Below are 17,616 nucleotides of genomic sequence, written 5' to 3'. Positions count from 1 at the left end.
CCCTCTTCAGACACATAATGAATAGCATATTGAACACTCACAGAGTTACTGCTGTTAAAAAAAAAAATGTAATTTGTGTAACTGAAATATGTGAGACATTGGCCACCAAAGTATTTTCACTGCAGCCCTATAGGCATCATGCTGGACTAAGTGGAATGTTGGGGTAGTTCTGTTTCTTAAAGGCTGTTGTTGTTGTTGTTCAGTTTATGGCATTTGTGTTCTGAATTTTATCCAGGAAAACTTTTTCCAATCAAGAGTATAAAAATACTTTCTCATATTTTTCTTTTAGCAGTTTAATAATTTAGTGTCCTTATGTTAACCTTAAAATCCAAACAGCATTTGTTTTTGCATGGTATAAGAGCAGAAGAGTCTGTAAGTTATCTTTCCTCATGTGATAGGCAGTTGACTGAACACCATTTGTTGTGTGACCCATCATTTCCTCATTGATCTGAAATGACATCTTTATCCCTTGTATACAGGGGTCTTTGTATTCTCTGTCCTGGTGATGTATCAGGTTCGACAGTCCCAGTGACATTCACCTGTTGGTTGAATACTGTTGATAAAATATCCCATTTTAGTCACAGGTTATAATTTTTTATTCTTGTACCTCTAGCAATCTAACCAGCACAACTGTTTAGTAATCCAGAATTCTCAGGCTCTTTCCTTCTGGGCCCTTTAGTGGGAACCTACGTGGCAGAGGGCTGTGTGTCTCGGGCCATGTTAGGTGAATCGTGCAGGAAGCCTGAGCAGCTGCCTCGGGCTCACCCTCCACCTGCAGGGACTCACAGCGTTATTTTCTTCCTCCTCAGAGAGTCCATAGTGTTTCTTAGACTTGGTGAATTTATGATTAAATACTGCTGGTTTAAAAAATGTGGAAACTTCTTAAATTTTGTTTACATAAAGCCTTTCATGGGATTATTCTTTATTAATTGTGGATTATTGTTTTAATGATACAGTGGAAACCTCGTTCAACTGAACTTTAGATAATTATGCCTTATGATACACTTGTTCCAAAAGAAACTTAACTACAGAGGGAAGAGGAAGTGGCTTTCTAAATGTATAGGCATACAACGCTATATAACTGTGGGGTTTATTTTTAAAATAAATTGAAGTTGCCTTTCATAATAGTAAGTAAATTGCTAATGATGATCCAGAGAGTTGAACTCTATTGCTTTCAACAGAAAGACTAGTCGTGGTGATAAACAGTGCATTGAGCACCTCCTGTATTTTCTAAACTTGTTTAATGTCATTTACCTTAATCTTCATGACAGCCTTATGAGACACATATATTATTAGCATAAAACAACAAAATACCCCATGGTCTGAAAGTGTGGGAGACAAAGTACTTTAAAAAAAAATTCTGTATTTCTTTAAGCAGAACTTTCAGAATTTTTAAATGTCAGGTTAGGTACATAACTTGCCAAGTTGTTAGCAGGAGACCAAGATAGTGGTGAATTTCATACATAGAAATTTGGGAGTGGTGAGGCAGATACATGGCTTCTCTTGGGGAAGGAGTATTGGGATCCATGTTTACATTAGCGTGTGACATCTGTACCTGCTCTCTCTGCATTTCTATATTAAGATAATGTTACCAGTACGCATTAGTAAATACACAGAAATTACCTGATTGTCTCTTAGTGATATTACTTTATTATCAGCCCAGGTCTCTCTGCTTCCACAGTTAACTCTCCACATCCACCACGCCTTGAGGGGGAGGTGGTGACCCGGGAGGAGAAAGAGCAACACAGGTGGATGGACTCTACCAGACATGAGTCCTGTGCAGCCTGGGTCATTTCAATGGATGAGCACGTGCAAGACAGACCAGCAGACTGGGACAGAAAATCCAGACTCAGCTTCAAATAAATCAGATATTCATGGAGAGAGCACTTCAAGTCAGTGAGAGATCTGGCAAGCAGTGTGGAGACACAACTTATACCATGCTCTAGGGGAATTTTGAAAGGACTCTAATACTTAGTGGAACACTGCAACTATTCAAGTACTAGAACCAATAAGGGACAATCCTTTTATGACCTCTAAGTAAGGAAGCCATAGGACAAAAGATGAACAAAATAAAACATTTCTGCTTCTCAGAAGATACTATAAACAAAGTCTAACTGAAAGTAAGGAAGAGATATTTTCTACTTCTGTCATAGACAAATGAGTTTACTTCCCTTATGTATAAGAGAATGACTAACAACCGTTAGGAAAACAACTCATAAAAATATGGAAAAATGGTACAGAGGAAGCAGAATACACATGGCATTTCAATATTTGAAGCAACTTTATTCATTACAAGAGAAATGCAGATTAAAACTGTTAAAAGTTGGAAATTGAACCCCACCTTGAGCTGTCATATTTCACCCACCACATTGGCAAAAACTTGGAAGTTTGATAACACAACACACTACATTGGCACGACTGTGCAGAAACAGGCTCTCTAAAACATTGTTGGTGGAAGTGTGAATTGCTATACCTCCTCTGGAGGGCCATTTGGCACCATTGATCAAAACTACAAAAGCATATGCCCATTGACATTTGAAACAATTCCACTTGGCATTGTGACATTCTCTTGGCATCCTGAGAAAGAGAAAGTTTCACAGGAGAATTCATCACAAGCTTGTTTACACTAGATTATTCATCACAAACTTGTTTACACTAGTGAATGATCAGAAACGACCTAGATGCTCAGCAGTAGAGGATCAGTTAAATGTGGTGTTCTCTGTCCTCACGAGGAAATTCTGTGTCGCTGTTAACAAAGGAAGAAAAGGAGGAGAAGCCGAGGGAGGGAGTGGTGGGGTGGGGTCGGGGGGGACGTCAGGAAGGATGCTGTGTGCTCATGTAGTCACGTGGAGAGGTCCCTGTGCCCTGTCGTTAGGTGAAAAAAGTAAGATGCCAACACGTGTTATGCCAACAGATTTACATACAAGAAGAGGGGAGAGAAGAAAATACAGTATGTTTATGCATTGAAAAAAAAATTGTTAGTTCTCCCAAAAGATTGATGGGCAGTTAGTGATTCTGTGTCCGTGGTCCAGGGTGGGAGGGTGGTGATCCAGGCTGTGGTAGGAAGAGACTTCGCTGTCTCTGTCTCTTATTATTAGACTGTTTGATGTTTTAAATATGTGACGGTATGTTTGTTTAACAACTTCAGTGGTACAGTATTTTTTTGATAACTGAAATCACATGTATCAAAAGAGAAAAAATAGGAGCTCTTCTGGGATGAACCATGCTCTCCTCTGCTCTCTTGGATGGGAAGTTTCCTGCTCAGGAATTGGGACGTCTAAACCGGATTCTGCTGATGACAACATGTGGACAGGTGTCAGCTTTCAGCATCAGTTTTCCCTGCTGAATGACTTGATCCCTTTTATTAAGGAAGTTTCCTGAGTGACTACTAACTGCAGAACTTCTCCTGAAAGAGCAGGCCCTGAGCCTTTGGAGTGGGAGTGCTGACTCCAAGACCCTAGACTACCAGAGAACTAACCCTAAGGAGTATCAAATAGTGAGAACTCACATAAAGGAAACCACTTGAATACAAGACCTGGCATCACCCAACTACCAGTAGAACCCTGTGCAGGACACCTCATCTAAACAACAAACAAAACAAAAATACAAAGCCAGTCATTAGCAGACAGGATTACCACCTCACTCAGCCTTGCCCATCAGAGGAAAAACGAACAAACAAACAAAAACTCAGCACAAATCTCACCCTATATGAAGCTTATACAAACCACTGGACCAACCTTAGGAGGGCAGAAACCAAAAGGAAGAAAGAATTCAACCCTGAAACCTGGGAAAAGGAGACCTCAAACACAATAAGTTAAAAAAAAAAATGATGAAAAGGCAGAGATATGCTACACAAATGTAGGAACAACCTAGAAACACAGAAGTCTGAATAAATGAAGAGGAAACAGGCAAACTACCCGAAAAAGAAGTCAGAAATGATATTACAGATGATCAAAAACCCTGAAAACAGAATGGAGAGAATGCAAGTTCCAATTAACAAAGACCTAGAAGAGTTAAAGAATAAGCACACGAACAGCACAGTGACTGAAATTAAAAGCAGACGAAATCGACAACAGCAGCACATCGGAAGCAGAAGAATGAGGCAGGCGCCGGAAGGTAAAGTGGTGGAAATAACTTCTGAAGAGCGGAATCAAGTAAACAGAATGAAAAGAACTGAGGATATGAGGATAGTGTCTGGGGCAATATCAAACGCAGCAACATTTGAGTTATAGGGGTCCCAGAAGAAGAAGAGAAAAAGAAAGGGTATGAGAACATTTTTGAAGAGACTATAGTTGAAAATTTCCCCAACATCGTAAAGAAAATAGTCAATCAAGTCCAAGCGTCACAGAGTCCCATATAGAATAAACCTAAGGAGAAACACACCAACACATACTAATCAAACTAACAAAGACTCAACACAAAGAAAGAATATTAAAAGCAGCAAGGGAGAAGCAACAAGTAACATACAAGAGAAACCCCAAAGGTTTAACAACTGATCTTTCAGCAGAAACTCTGCAGGCCAGAAGGGAATGGCAGGGTATATTTAAAGTACTGAAAAGGAAAATCTACAACCAAGATTACTGTACCCAGCAAGGATCTCATTCAAAATTGATGGAGAAATCACAAGCTTTTCAGACAAGCAAAAGTTAAGAGAATTCAGTACCACCAAACCAGCTTTCCAGCAAATGTTAAAGGAACTTATATAGTGAAGAAATACAGACCTGCAAAATCAACCCCAAACAATTAAGAAAATGGCATTAGGAACGTATATATCAATAATTACTTTAAATGTAAATGGATTAAATGCTCCAACCTAAAGACCCAGACTGGCTGAATGGAAACAAAAACAAAACCCATATATATGCTGTCTACAAGAAACCCACTTCAGACCTAAAGACACATACAGACTGAAAGTGAGAGGATGAAAAAATATATTCCATGCAAATGGAAGCAAAAGAAAGCTGGAGTACCAATCCTCATATCAGATAAAATAGTCCTTGAAAGAAGGTTACAAGAGATTAGGAAGGACACTACATAATGATCAAGGGATCAATCCAAGAGGAAGACATAACAATGCACCCAGCATAGGAGCACCTCAATACATAAGACAAACACTAACAGACATAAAAGGAGAAATTGACAGTAACACAATAATGGTAGAAGACTTTAACACCCCACTCACACCAATGGACAGATCATCAAAACAGAAAATTAATAAAGAAACACAAGTCTTAAATGATACATTAGATGAGATGGATCTTATTGATATCTTCAGGACATTCCATCCAATGCAGAAGAATACACCTTCTTCTCAAGTGCACATGGAACATTCTCCAGGATAGACCACATCTTGGGTTAGAAATCAAAACTCAGTAAATTTAAGAAAATTGAAATTGTATCAAGCATCTTCTCTGACCACAACACTATGAGACTAGATATCAATTACAGGAAAAAAACTGTAAGAAACACAAACACATGGAGATTAAACAATATGTTTCTAAATAACCAACAGGTTACTGTAGAAATCAAAAGGGAAATCAGACAATTTCTAGAAACAAATGACAATGAAGACACCACAGCTCAAAACCTATGGGATGCAGCAAAAGCAGTTCTAAGAGGGAAGTTTATAGCAATACAATACTACCTTAAGAAACAAGAAAAACATCGAATAGACAACCTAGCTTTACACTAAAACAACTGGAGAAAGAACATAAAGCCCCCAAAATTATTAGAAGGACAGAAATCGTAAAGATCTGAGCAGAAATAAATGAAAAAGAAATGAAAGAAACAATAGTAAAAATTAATAAAACTAAAAGCTGGTTCTTGAAGAAGATAAACGAAATTGACAAACATTTAGCCAGACCCATCAAGAAAAAAAGAGAGAAAAATCAGATCAACAAAATTAGAAATGAAAAGGGAGCGGTTACAACAGACAATGCAGAAATACAAAGGATTATAAGAGACTCTTATGAACAACTATATGGCAATAAAATGGATAACCTGGAAGAAATGGACAGATTCTTATGAACTTCCAAAACTGAACCAGGAAGAAATAGAAATTATGAACAATCCAATTACAAGCACTGAAATTGAAGCTGTGATCTAAAGTCTCCCCAAAAATAAAAGCCCTGGACCAGATGACTTCACAGGAGAATTCTATCAAACATTTAGAGAAGAGCTAAAGCCTATCCTTCTAAAACTCTTTAAAAAAAATTTCAGAGGAACACTTCCAAACTGATTCTACAAGGCCACCATCACCCTGATACCAAACCAGACAAAGACAACACAAAAAAAGAAAACTACAGGCCAATATCACTGATGAACGTAGATCCAAAAATACTCAACAGAATTTTAGCAAACAGAATTCAGCAACACATCAAAAAGCTAACACACCATGATTAAGTTGGGTTTATTTCAGGGATGCAAGGATTCTTCAATATACACAAATCAATCAATGTAGTACACAATTTTAGCAAATTGAAAGGTAAAAACCTTATGATAATCTCAATAGATTCAGAAAAAGCCTTTGACAAAATTCAGCGCCCATTTGTGATTAAAAATCTTCAAAACATGGGCATAGAACGAACCTACCTCAGCATAGTAAAGGCCATATATGATAAGCCTACAGTAAACATTATTCTCAATTGTGAAAAACTGAAAACATTTCCCCTAAGATCAGGAACAAGACAGGGTGTCCACTTTCACCACTGTTATTCAATATAGTTCTGGACGTCCTAGCTACAGCAATCAGAGAAGAAAAAGAAATAAAAGGAATCCAGATCAGAAAAGAAGAAGTAAAGCTCTCACTGTTTGCAGATAACATGAAAATCCTAAAGATAGTATCAGAAACAAAAGAGAAAAAATATTTAGTAGAATTTTTTTAAAGCTTCCTTTTCCTTAAGTTAAATAACAAAAACTTAACTTATGCTTTTGTGTTAATAGGCAGCAAGTGTGTAGCATTGACATAATTTTGTGGTATTCTAGAAGACCTTGTTGTTTGTTATTTTACTAATTTATTATTTTAAAATGCAGTGCCTCTGAACTTATTTCCCTTATTACATATTTTAAGAAGCCCTAAAATTAATCAGTTACCATCTCTGGTCCTTTTACTAATTGCCCAGCCAAGGCCATACTTACATATATAGAGAGAAAGCTGCCTTAAGACTTTCAATATGTTGTATTTCAAAATTGCATTTGAAATGTCCTCAGACTTTACACTGCCTTCCTCATAAACTCAGTGCTTGCACTCGTGGGCCCAGTGAGTCCGGCCTGAACCCCTGTCCCCACGAGGCGCCTACAGTGTCGCACTGAGCCGTCTCGCCTCCCGTGGAACCATGCCCTCACCCCCCCACCTCCCGCTGAACACCCCTCCATCTGTCCTTTCTCTTGAGCCTCACTGTTCTGATTACTACTGCTTCATAGAAAGTTTTATAATCAGAAAGCGTGAGTCCTCCAACATAGTTCTTCGTGAGATTGTATCGAGTCTTGTAGGTTCATTTCCATATGAACTTTAGGATCAGTATTGCGACTTTGGTAAGAAATCCAGCTGAGATTTTGATAGGATTGTACTGAATCTGTACATCAATTTGAGGTGTATTGCCATCTTAATAATATTAAATCTTGCAGTCTAGAAACATGGGGCAGCATATACTCTTTACCTTAAGAGTCAATGTCAAACAGGAGAAGGAAATGGCAACCCACTCCAGCATCCTTGCCTGGAAAATCTCATGGACAGGGGAGCCTGGTGGGCTGCAGTCCATGGGGTCAAAGAAAAAAAAAAAAAAAGAGTCAGTGTCAAACTAAAGATACATTCAATCGCTGACTCCTGATAATTGAATGCCCTCTTGGCATTGCTGCTGTTATTTCCTGGCAAACCAAGGTTGGACCTTGTTTGGAATAATGTCTCAAACCATCCTTACTTCTCCTGCCTGACTTGTTCTTCGTTAGTCCCTCTTCAATGTACCATTCTTATTACTAGTTGTAAGTTCTTTTAATATTTGGGAAAAAAATACCATTTGGGGGGCTGAGTATCATTCAGAACTGCTTGGCTGAAGGTATCCAGCCTACTTATTGTCAACTGAATGTTGCAACATTGCTACACAGTCAGCTGTCTGTCTCTTGATAGTCTCCAGTGTGAGGACTGCAGTCTGCAGGTCTCTGTAGCTGCTTTAAATGATGTTGATACAATATGTTAGAGCTTCTACTTTTTAGGCGTGGACCACAATAGTTTGATTTCAGAGTTGTTCCTTTTTATCTCAATATTTTAAAAAAATTTGTGTTGTATGACATCAGAACAGATTATGATAGCACACAAATATGCCATTATCCATGAAATATATCTTTTCAACTGCAGATAGACATTGACTGTATTTTCTTTTCATTTGCATATATTTAATGTTTCTTAGATGTGTGTATAAAATAGATTAATATACACACACATATTTATTACTTACATAAAATCAAGTATACAAATAGTATGCACATCACAAATAAAAAGAAATAGGTATAAAATATATGTATAAAATGATCCTTAACCTAAAACACCAAGTCCCACACCAGTTCTCCCTTTTTTATTCTGTATTTTTAGATGAAAGAAGCTTCTCTCCTTTTTAACCCTCCCACTCCACTTTTACTTGCTTCAGTAACAGTCCCCTGATTGCTAGATTCCACATGCAGTTGATGTTCTAAGAGATATTGGTTTAGTTTTATCCAAGATAGACATGTCTCAAAAACAAAATATTCTGCTTTCAAAGTCATCTCTTCCTTCCTTCATCAAAGATTAAGTATCATTGCTTATACTGTCCCCCATTTAAGTGGGCACTACCCTGAAATGTGTGGATTTTGGTAATTTTCCTTCCCTGACCAGCGATTGTCCTTGGTGACTCTTAATGCCTTGCCTTCTCCATAAAGGGAGAATGTAGGTGGCACCAGAGAATCAGCAGTCCTAATAAGCAGTCCTAATTAAATACAATAGCAGACTTGTGCTCACTCCCAAATGTCAGCAAACAGTGGTGAATTTAGGACTGTCTGTGCTGCCACGGAAAAACACATGGGAGGTGGTCTGCAGACGCAGGTAGTGACTCGGCACGGCTCACCCTGCCAGCTGGGGAATCCACAACTGGCCCTCTTCCTTTCCATCATCACTGGGTGGGCGTTTCGTTCACCTGCCTTCAGATGGTCTTCTGTGCTACCATCTTGATGCAGAGTTCCTATAAAGTTGGGGATGGTAACCACATACGCTTCACCAGCTCCCCGGGTGCGTCCCCAGGTGCAGTTATGTGTTACACACAAGCATGATTCCGCTTAGTAGTGCGGGCCGTGAGAGCCGCAGACGGCCTCTGTGCAGCCTTCCGTCATCTGAATCCACGCGCTGTGAGATGTGTTTGCTAAATACCTGCAGTGTCCTAACTTTATTTTCTTCAAATCAGCCTGCGGGATTTTGTCCTTCAGCAGTACTGGCAGGAAAGACTGATAAATATAGTGCTTTCTTTGGAATTTCATTTCACTCTGTCAGAAATCTGAAGCCATCTGATTTTTTGTTTCCTTCCAGTTAAGCACCTCCCTCTACACACACACACACACACACACACACACACACACACACACACACACACACACCTGCTTGAATATGTGTCGGGCACTTTCTAGTGATGTTCTGACAACAGCAGAGACAGAGGGGAGGCAGCGGTGTGTGTGGACAGGCCTCGACTCGGTCGCTGACCCCGCGCTGGGAGGGACGGGAGCAGACGAAACAAACACTGCCTCGGCAGCAGCGGCCTGTGCTGAAGGTTCTGGTCATCTCAGGCCTGGCGTTTCTGCATCCGCAGGAAGGGGTGGGAGAGGAGCCCACTGTCAGGGACAATTTAGTGTAGAATACTCGGGTCTTCCGCTCTTTATTCAGCCCATCCCTCTTAAAAACCTGCGCCCATGCAGAAACCTGGCTGGCACTTCGCGCATTGCCCAGATGTGAGGTGAGGGGCTGCTCGCAGCTGCGTTTCTGTCTTCAGATGGTTTGAGAGGTTGACTTAGGAGCCGCTGTCGTGACAGAACTAGAAGCCAAGGCACCTTTGTTTCCTTGGCGCTGCAGTTCAGCGGGAGTGGCAGGCCTTCCCTATGCAGGGCTCCTCGTGGTGAAAGGTGTGTTCTTGGGATTAAGGAAACTCCTTCACTGCCCTCAAGTGGTACCTGAATAATCTGTATTAAAATCATAGAACTCGGGGCTTTCTGTTTCCGGTTCTGCATAGAAATGAGTCACTCAGATAAGAGAGCAGCCTGGAAATTAGCCCCCAGGAGACGGAAGTTCCCGCCTCCTGGATTAAACACTTAGCGCAGTGCCTGACACACCTGAGGCCTGTGTGAGGGGTCACTGACGTCCTGGGTTGTGGTTCGATGTTAGTGGTGTGACCTTGCTTCCGTTTACTCTTCTTTCTTACTTGGTAGGTCAAACTGTGCTGAAAACATCCGCAAACACATTCTCCACACGGGCAAACATGAAGGCGTCAAGATGTACAACTGCCCCAAGTGTGACTACGGCACCAACATCCCCGTGGAGTTCCGGAACCACCTGAAGGAACAGCATCCAGACATCGAGAACCCCGACCTGGCCTACCTGCACGCAGGTAGGAAATGAAACCCTACAGGAAATGCTTCGCTCCTGGCAGTGGCTGTCAGGCTGTTTGTGCGTTAGCATTTATCTGAACGTGGTAGCATGTGTGACAGTATCCGCCTCAAGACTGAGAAAAAAGTATCCTTGCTCTTGTCCCCTCAACTGTGAAAGCAGCTCTTTTCCATTCTGTTCCGTCAGGAGCAAATATGGTGAAATAATCTCCCCACAGTTGTTAAGAGCAAATATTCCAAATGCAGTTGAACTGAGACTGTTCTGGGTGTTTGAGCTTCATATTTTGACTGATGATAAGGTTTTGAACATTTTTCAACAAATGTTTATGATTTGAATTGTCATGCCCTATTCCTTGCCCTACGGTTTTCCGGTAAGTACTGGAAGGGGAAGCGTGTGAGAGAGGAGAGCAGGAGAACCCAGAAGGGGTAACAGAGCACCCTGGGTCCCAGGCGTCAGCCGGGATGGTCACACAGGATGCGGGCAGCGGTGGAGGTGGCAGGGGCTGCTGAGATCGTCCCTGCCTCGCTGGAGTGGCTATCAGATGCTGCGGAAGGACCAGCAGCGCAGCCCCAACTGCAGGTTAAGCACAGGGATGCCTGCAGCCCAGCTTGGCGGTCAGAGAACCAGAGGGCCTAGGTGTGAGTTCTGTGTGGGCAGCCAGGTGATGGGTGGGAGGGTGGGGGCTGCTGAGGACGCATCGCCTGCAGGACGTCTAGAGGAAGTTCCTAACCGGAGCCCAGACAGGAGTGGATTTAAATAATGCCAGGTGATCAGGGGATGTTTCCAGCAGGTACTTTGGAGCTGTTGGAGCTGTACTTAAACTCTCCTCCCGTTCCTGGCTGGGTGGGTTACAGGCAGGCTTACTGCATCACTGCAGGTTTATTTCTTGTACGTAAATCGACGTGGTGGTATCTATGTAAAGGGCCACTGTGAGAATTTAAAAAGATAATTGGCTATGAAGCTCTTAGCAGGCACCGTGCAGAGGATTGTGGGTGCTGCTGCTGCTGGCCCTGTGATGCTAGTGCTTGAAACTCATGGAAATCCCACCAACGTGCAGCACTGCCCTTGCAAAGTGTGTTAGTGACGTATGCTCACGGAATGTCTGCGTGAAGGAGAGAGTGCTCCATGAGTTAGAATAATAGTCCTGATACGTTTGATATTGCATATAAGGTTGTTATTTGTTTTCCGCTGATATGTTCTTCCAGATTTCTGTTTATGCTCATATGATCGACTCTTTTAAGTCACAGTGAAGTGTCCTATTTAGTCATCTCTGCTGTACCCATGTCTGTGTTTGAAAAAGAAAAACGGGGTCAATACTCTGCTTTTGGGTGAGGTTGTTACTGAAAAGCTTTTGAACTAGATAGATTATCAGTTTTAGTTCACAAAAACAGATAAAGTCAAATTGAAATATCTTCTGGCCATCAGTACCCATGGGTTCTTTATTGTTATGAATGCATGACAATGTAGATGTCAGAAAATATTGCTTAAAAGCTGGTACTTCAAGAAATGGCCAAGTGACACCATCGAAATTGATGGTAGGTTGTCAGCACTGTAGCATTTTCAAGGTAGTTTCACAGTGCCTGCTTTTCAAGATGCAATATTGATGTATTCTGTCTCTCTCTTCCATTGCACCAGTTAGGCATTGAAAGTAGGTCATTTTCCTAAAATAAGGTATGTCTAACTTGTTAGATGAAGTAAACAGCAAAGAAAAGGGAGGAAGCTAATTGCAAACCAAAGAAACACATTGCTTTTGCTTATGCCACTGCTGCCCTAGTCATGCAGTGTTCCTTTCGAGATATATTTGTATAAAAATTTACTTAGTTTCTTTGTGTATGTGTGTATGCTCTTGTGCATAGAATCCTAGTTTTCTGTTTGTGTTTCTGTGATTCTGTTAGAACCTTTCTCTCCGTAATTAATAATAGCATTCCTCAGGATTTTTACATTGGTTCACTTGGGGTGTTTATTCTGCCCTGTGTAAGGCAGTATCCCTCTTCAGTAATATATTTGCTTTGATAAACTTAGCTCAGTTCAGAGAAAACTTTTAAAGGGCAGAGTTTTTAGACTGACTTGTTGACCTTGTAGTTCTAAGTCATCTGTAAGCCCTTCCTGAGTAGGTGGGAGGCGCCTTCCTCAATGTGAAGGGGAGATACTGAAGCAGCTAGGGCTCCTCTCCTCCCAAGCCGTCTGGTGAAGGATTAGGCAGCACTTGGGGTAAATCTATGACGGATGGTACCCGGGAAGGTCCAGAGGTGGTCTGGACTGCTCGGAGTGTCTTAAGGCCCTGACCTGATGGCGACTGGCAGCTGCCTTCTCTGCTGTCAGTACTGCTGATCTGTTGAGAATTCCGTGATCCAGAGCTCAGTGACGCATATGAAGCAGTTCTTTTCAGCCACCCAGAACAAGTAGACAAGTGCACTTGAGGTCTGACTTGTGGCTCTCCCATGTGGCTCAAACGTCTCGTGGCCTCATGAGAAGGAAAACATTAAACACCAGCAACAGAAAATACTGTATATAATGTCATTGGGGGTATTTTAAATTTTTGTTGAGATGCTATTTGGAAATGTATATGTTAAATGAGGTGTTTAGGTGTTTTTTTTTTGACAAACAGTTCTGTAGAAAGAGTGTTTCCTGCAGCGTGCGTGCGCGGAGGGGGCCTGCAGGGCGGAGTCCGGCTGCCTTGCGGCGTCCCCTGTGTCTGTGTGCGAGGCCTTCAGGGCGGGATAGGTTCAGCCTCAGCCCTCATTCCCCTGCTGAGTGACATGGGAAGCCCTGCTTTACCTGTAGGGATCTCAGTCTGTACACTGGGCATGCCAATGCCTATAGCGCATTCTCAGAAGATCTCACAGAGATGGTACAGTGTGTAAACTGCTGGACATGATAATGTTTGGCATCCATGTTTGCGCAGTTTTTTTCTTCTCTGTTTGCTTCTGTTGATGATTCATTGTCTTTTTTCTCAATTTTTGAGGGGAATTAGGAGAATGATTTTGATATAATTTACCATTTCATACTCTGAAGAACTAAAGGCTGTATGTGAGCTTTAATTTCGGCTATAGCTTTTTTGAATAACAAGATACAAATGGCTATTTATTTTTTGAATAAAAGTGGATTATTTAGGAATCCAAGACATTTAGGGATCTTCTAATTATCTTTTTGTTAACCATTGAAATAGTAATATAAATTGATTTCTAGCTTACATCTACTATGCTCACAGCAGAGTCTGAATTATTTTAATCCTTTGAAATTTGTTTATACTTTCTTTATGCCTAGGATTTGGTAGGCTTTGGTAAATGTTTGAGATACTAGGAAGTTTGGTGTTGTTTGGTGCTATATTCTGTTTCTTGTATATCACTTATCTCATGTGTTAACTGTATTGCTCAGGGTGTCTCTTTCTCACTGATTTTTTCAATATTAACCCAATCAACTGTGTTAAGAGAAGTAAAAGCTCCCCACCATGATTGTGGAGTGTCTGTTTTTCTGTTAATTTTGACTTTACATATTTTAAAGGTAAATCACTGGGCACTTGGGACTTTACATTTGTTTTATACACATACCCACCTGTGATAAAGAGAAGATACATCGTTCTCTATCACTGTTGTCACTGTGAATCTTCCTTTTTATCTGTAGTAACATTTCTTGCCATCATTCTGTATTTCATATTGTATAACTATACCAGCTTCCTTATAAACAGCATATAGCTGCATTTTGTTTCTGCTATCACAACTTTAACTTGAAATATTTTTTTACTTTATTATTTATACTTAATATATTTATCAATATACTCATCATAGTCAAAACCCCAAACCACTGAAATGCAAGTAGAGTGTAGAAAGGTTTGTGTGTTTACCCGATGGAATACCCTACAGCAGTGAGAATGACTGAACTACAGCTCAAGTAGCAGCCTGAATAAATCCCACAGTCGTACCTGTGGATGAAGGTAGCCAAACAAAAAGGAGCGTATTCTGTGTGATTTCGTTTTTCACTAAGTATTGAAACAGCAAAGAGTATTCTGTGGTGTTAGAAACCAGGGTCTGTTTTCCCTGGGATGAGAAGCAGGGGTGTGGTTCTGTTTCTTATTTCTAACATTGGGAAGAGGTTGTGTCCAATTGGAGAAAGTTCTTCAAGCTGTTCTATGAGTTGTGTACTGTTTGAAAAACAACAACAGGATTCCCTTAACCCTAAATTTCTAAGGAGGTTCATTTAGGTCCATTGTAGATCTACTATGATGAGATTTTTACAATCACATTAATCCTCCAACATTGACGTCAAATTATAAGTGGCCAGAATTTTTCTGTCATTTTACATTACAGTTTTTTTATAAAGTGAAATGTACTTCATCTCAAAAATGACCTTTATTTGAGCTTTAGGGTTTTAACTATTGTATTTCTCCCATCTCTCTTATACATGAATAAGCTTGGTGTTCATTCACTACACCTTGAGAAGGAATTAAACACACTTTAAGTTTTTAGTACAAGTGACCTTCAGTTAGACTTGGGTGGTTATATCTCAGAATACTTTAAAATAACCTGAAAGAAGGGAAGACAGAGAAGAGAAGGTGAAGGAGAGGGCAGAGGAGGTATGCCAGAGCTCCGCTGATCATACTGACGAAGAAGATTTTTTTCTCACAAATTCCAAGAGACAGCCTCCACATGACACCTCTGCTGGTCAGATTGGAACTGTGCTCACTGTGTGTGTGTGCTTGCACACAGATGCACCTTGGGGCCCCGGGTGTGGCAGGTCAGGCACTGCGTGGAGACGAGGAGTTTGGCTTGGTTGTCCCATATTCTCCTCTGAGAAGCCGGAACTTTAAATGTAGTAAATGTTTATGCCTTTTCCAAAGGTAAGAGTCAGATGGTGTTCTCTTTTCAGGGGACATTAAGTATTCAGTGATTGCTTGGTGCTTTTCCTAATTTCCTTAAACCAGGTGGCACAGTTGGTGAAGAATCTGTCTGCCAATGCAGGAGTCCCAAGAAGCATGGATTTGGTCCCTGGGTCTGGGAGATCCCCTGGGATAGGAAATGGCAACCCACTCCAGTATTCTTGCTTGGAAAATTCATGGACAGAGGAGCCTGAAGGACTACAGTCCATTTGGTCACAGAGTCAGTTAACGACTGAGCACCACTTGAGTCCTTAATTTTTCTACTGTCATATTTTTAAATCATATTTGTATTGATACGATTTTTTTTAGTTCTTATATATATTGTCATTTACATTATATATTAGATTATTGCCTGTGCAAGATGATACCACATGAATCTATCAAACCCTTTTCACAGATTAGGGTTTTTTATTCTTCTGTAAGGCAGTCAGCTTTTAATTCTTTATGACGTGTATTATTTAACTGCATTCGCTTGCATTTTCCTCTTATCCAGTTATAAGAATAAAAATGTAAGTTTGACTGTTATCAAAATTCCAAATCCTTTTTCTTTTTAATGGTAAGCAATTCAGTACCATTTAAACTATTTTTAACTGATTCCTTAATTCTATCCAAGTGCATTACTTTATACTCAGGAAGATTAAATTTCATATTCCACCTCTGAGCCCATTTGCTTAATCTATCTCAGTTAAGATAAAACAGCTGTAGTCTTTTGTATCTTAACCATTCCCTCTCATTTAGTGGTATATTCAAATTTCCTAATATAAAAGGTTTTCTTCATCATTAATTAAAAACATTGGCGTTCTGATATATGAAGCTTTGTGGAGTGTAGTCTTTCCTGAATTCTTTGGCCCTCTATTTTTAACCCCCTTACTTTCATCCCCTTTTGTTAGTTGGGTACCCTGACACATGCCATGACATTTTGTACAATAATTCATTTTATGAAAAGGTCCAAAAATCTCCAAAAATCCTGACAGTTTCTCATTGGTTCTCCCTTACATAAACCAATTATTACTTCAACTTAAAAAGGAACGAAATTTTTTCTGACATGATTGCCTTTGGTAAATCCATGCTGACTCACTCCTATTAAATTGTACTTCTCCAAATGTATCATTAAGCTCATCCATAAGTATCATCTCAAATTTATTTCCTAATATAGATGTTAGACTTACAGCTCTATAATTTTCAGCCTCTCCTCTCTTTCTTTTTAACCTTCAGACTGGATTCCTTGTTTTCCAGTCTCCTAATACTTCACCACTTAACAAAAGACTTCCGAAAATAATTAACAGTTCAACGATTTGATTCCTTAACCTCAGACATCATCCATGGGTTAATTTACTGTTTTTCTTAACTGCTGCTAAATGTCTTTGCTTCTTTCAAACTCCTGTCTGCACACTCTGGTGCCTTCTGTGAGGCCGTGTCTGTCCATCATGGCTGGGCAGATTTGGTCTTTTGCTAATTGGCCTTTCTGTTCTCTCTCTCTCACTCTCACTCCTGTTGGAATTCCTAAGTTTGGAGTGTCTTACATTCTTTGTAGTCAATGGCTAAATAATGTCAAAGCACTATTTTTCCATCCATCTCCTTTTTTTCTCAGTGCTATAATTGCTCCCCTGGACCATCTTATCAGTAAACATGCTGTTTACTGGTAATAAGTTAAACTGACTCTTCACCGTTTCTCTTTTATTGAGTAATATATTGATAGAGGTTTTTTCAGAACTTTCTAATTATGTGTTCTTAAATATTCAAAAATTTAATGTGCTGAAGAATAAATATGTCCTCGCTAACATGTCTCCAGTATGTCTAAAAACTTCCTTTATTTGCAGAGCACCATGGAGCAGGTTAAAGGAATGTCTGTGCCTGTGTGTCTCTCTGGCCACTCTCTGCTACTTCCTTCCTGCAGTGCTCCACACTCTGAAGGGTATGGAGTCCTGTTTTAGATGGTTAGCATGGAGAGTTGAAGAACTCTATTATTTTACACATTTTTGCCTTTTCAGTTACAAAGAAAGAAAGAAGAGTACTGTCTGTGCCAAATTTTTCATTAGATCACTAAATCCTCAAAACAACAGTATTTGGTAGGTGTTACTCCCAATCTAATGATTTAAAAACAAGTTAACTTGCCCATTGA

At 40.2% G+C, this 17,616-nt stretch overlaps 1 protein-coding gene across 3 annotated transcripts in view; it reads left to right on the top strand.

Moving 5' to 3' along the window:
• ZNF407 (zinc finger protein 407) overlaps window positions 1-17,616 on the top strand; it is a 373,222-nt gene that overhangs the window by 242,495 nt on the left and 113,111 nt on the right. For all 3 annotated transcript variants that reach the window (XM_043889302.1, XM_043889304.1, XM_043889303.1), the window contains exon 8: window positions 10,441-10,619. In XM_043889302.1, the coding sequence (XP_043745237.1) occupies window positions 10,441-10,619 (179 nt within the window). The remainder of the gene's footprint in view (window positions 1-10,440; window positions 10,620-17,616) is intronic.

The sequence above is a fragment of the Cervus elaphus genome, chromosome 27, assembly GCF_910594005.1.
Source record: "Cervus elaphus chromosome 27, mCerEla1.1, whole genome shotgun sequence".
NCBI lineage: Eukaryota > Metazoa > Chordata > Mammalia > Artiodactyla > Cervidae > Cervus > Cervus elaphus.
This window is presented reverse-complemented; position numbering and strand designations above follow the sequence as displayed.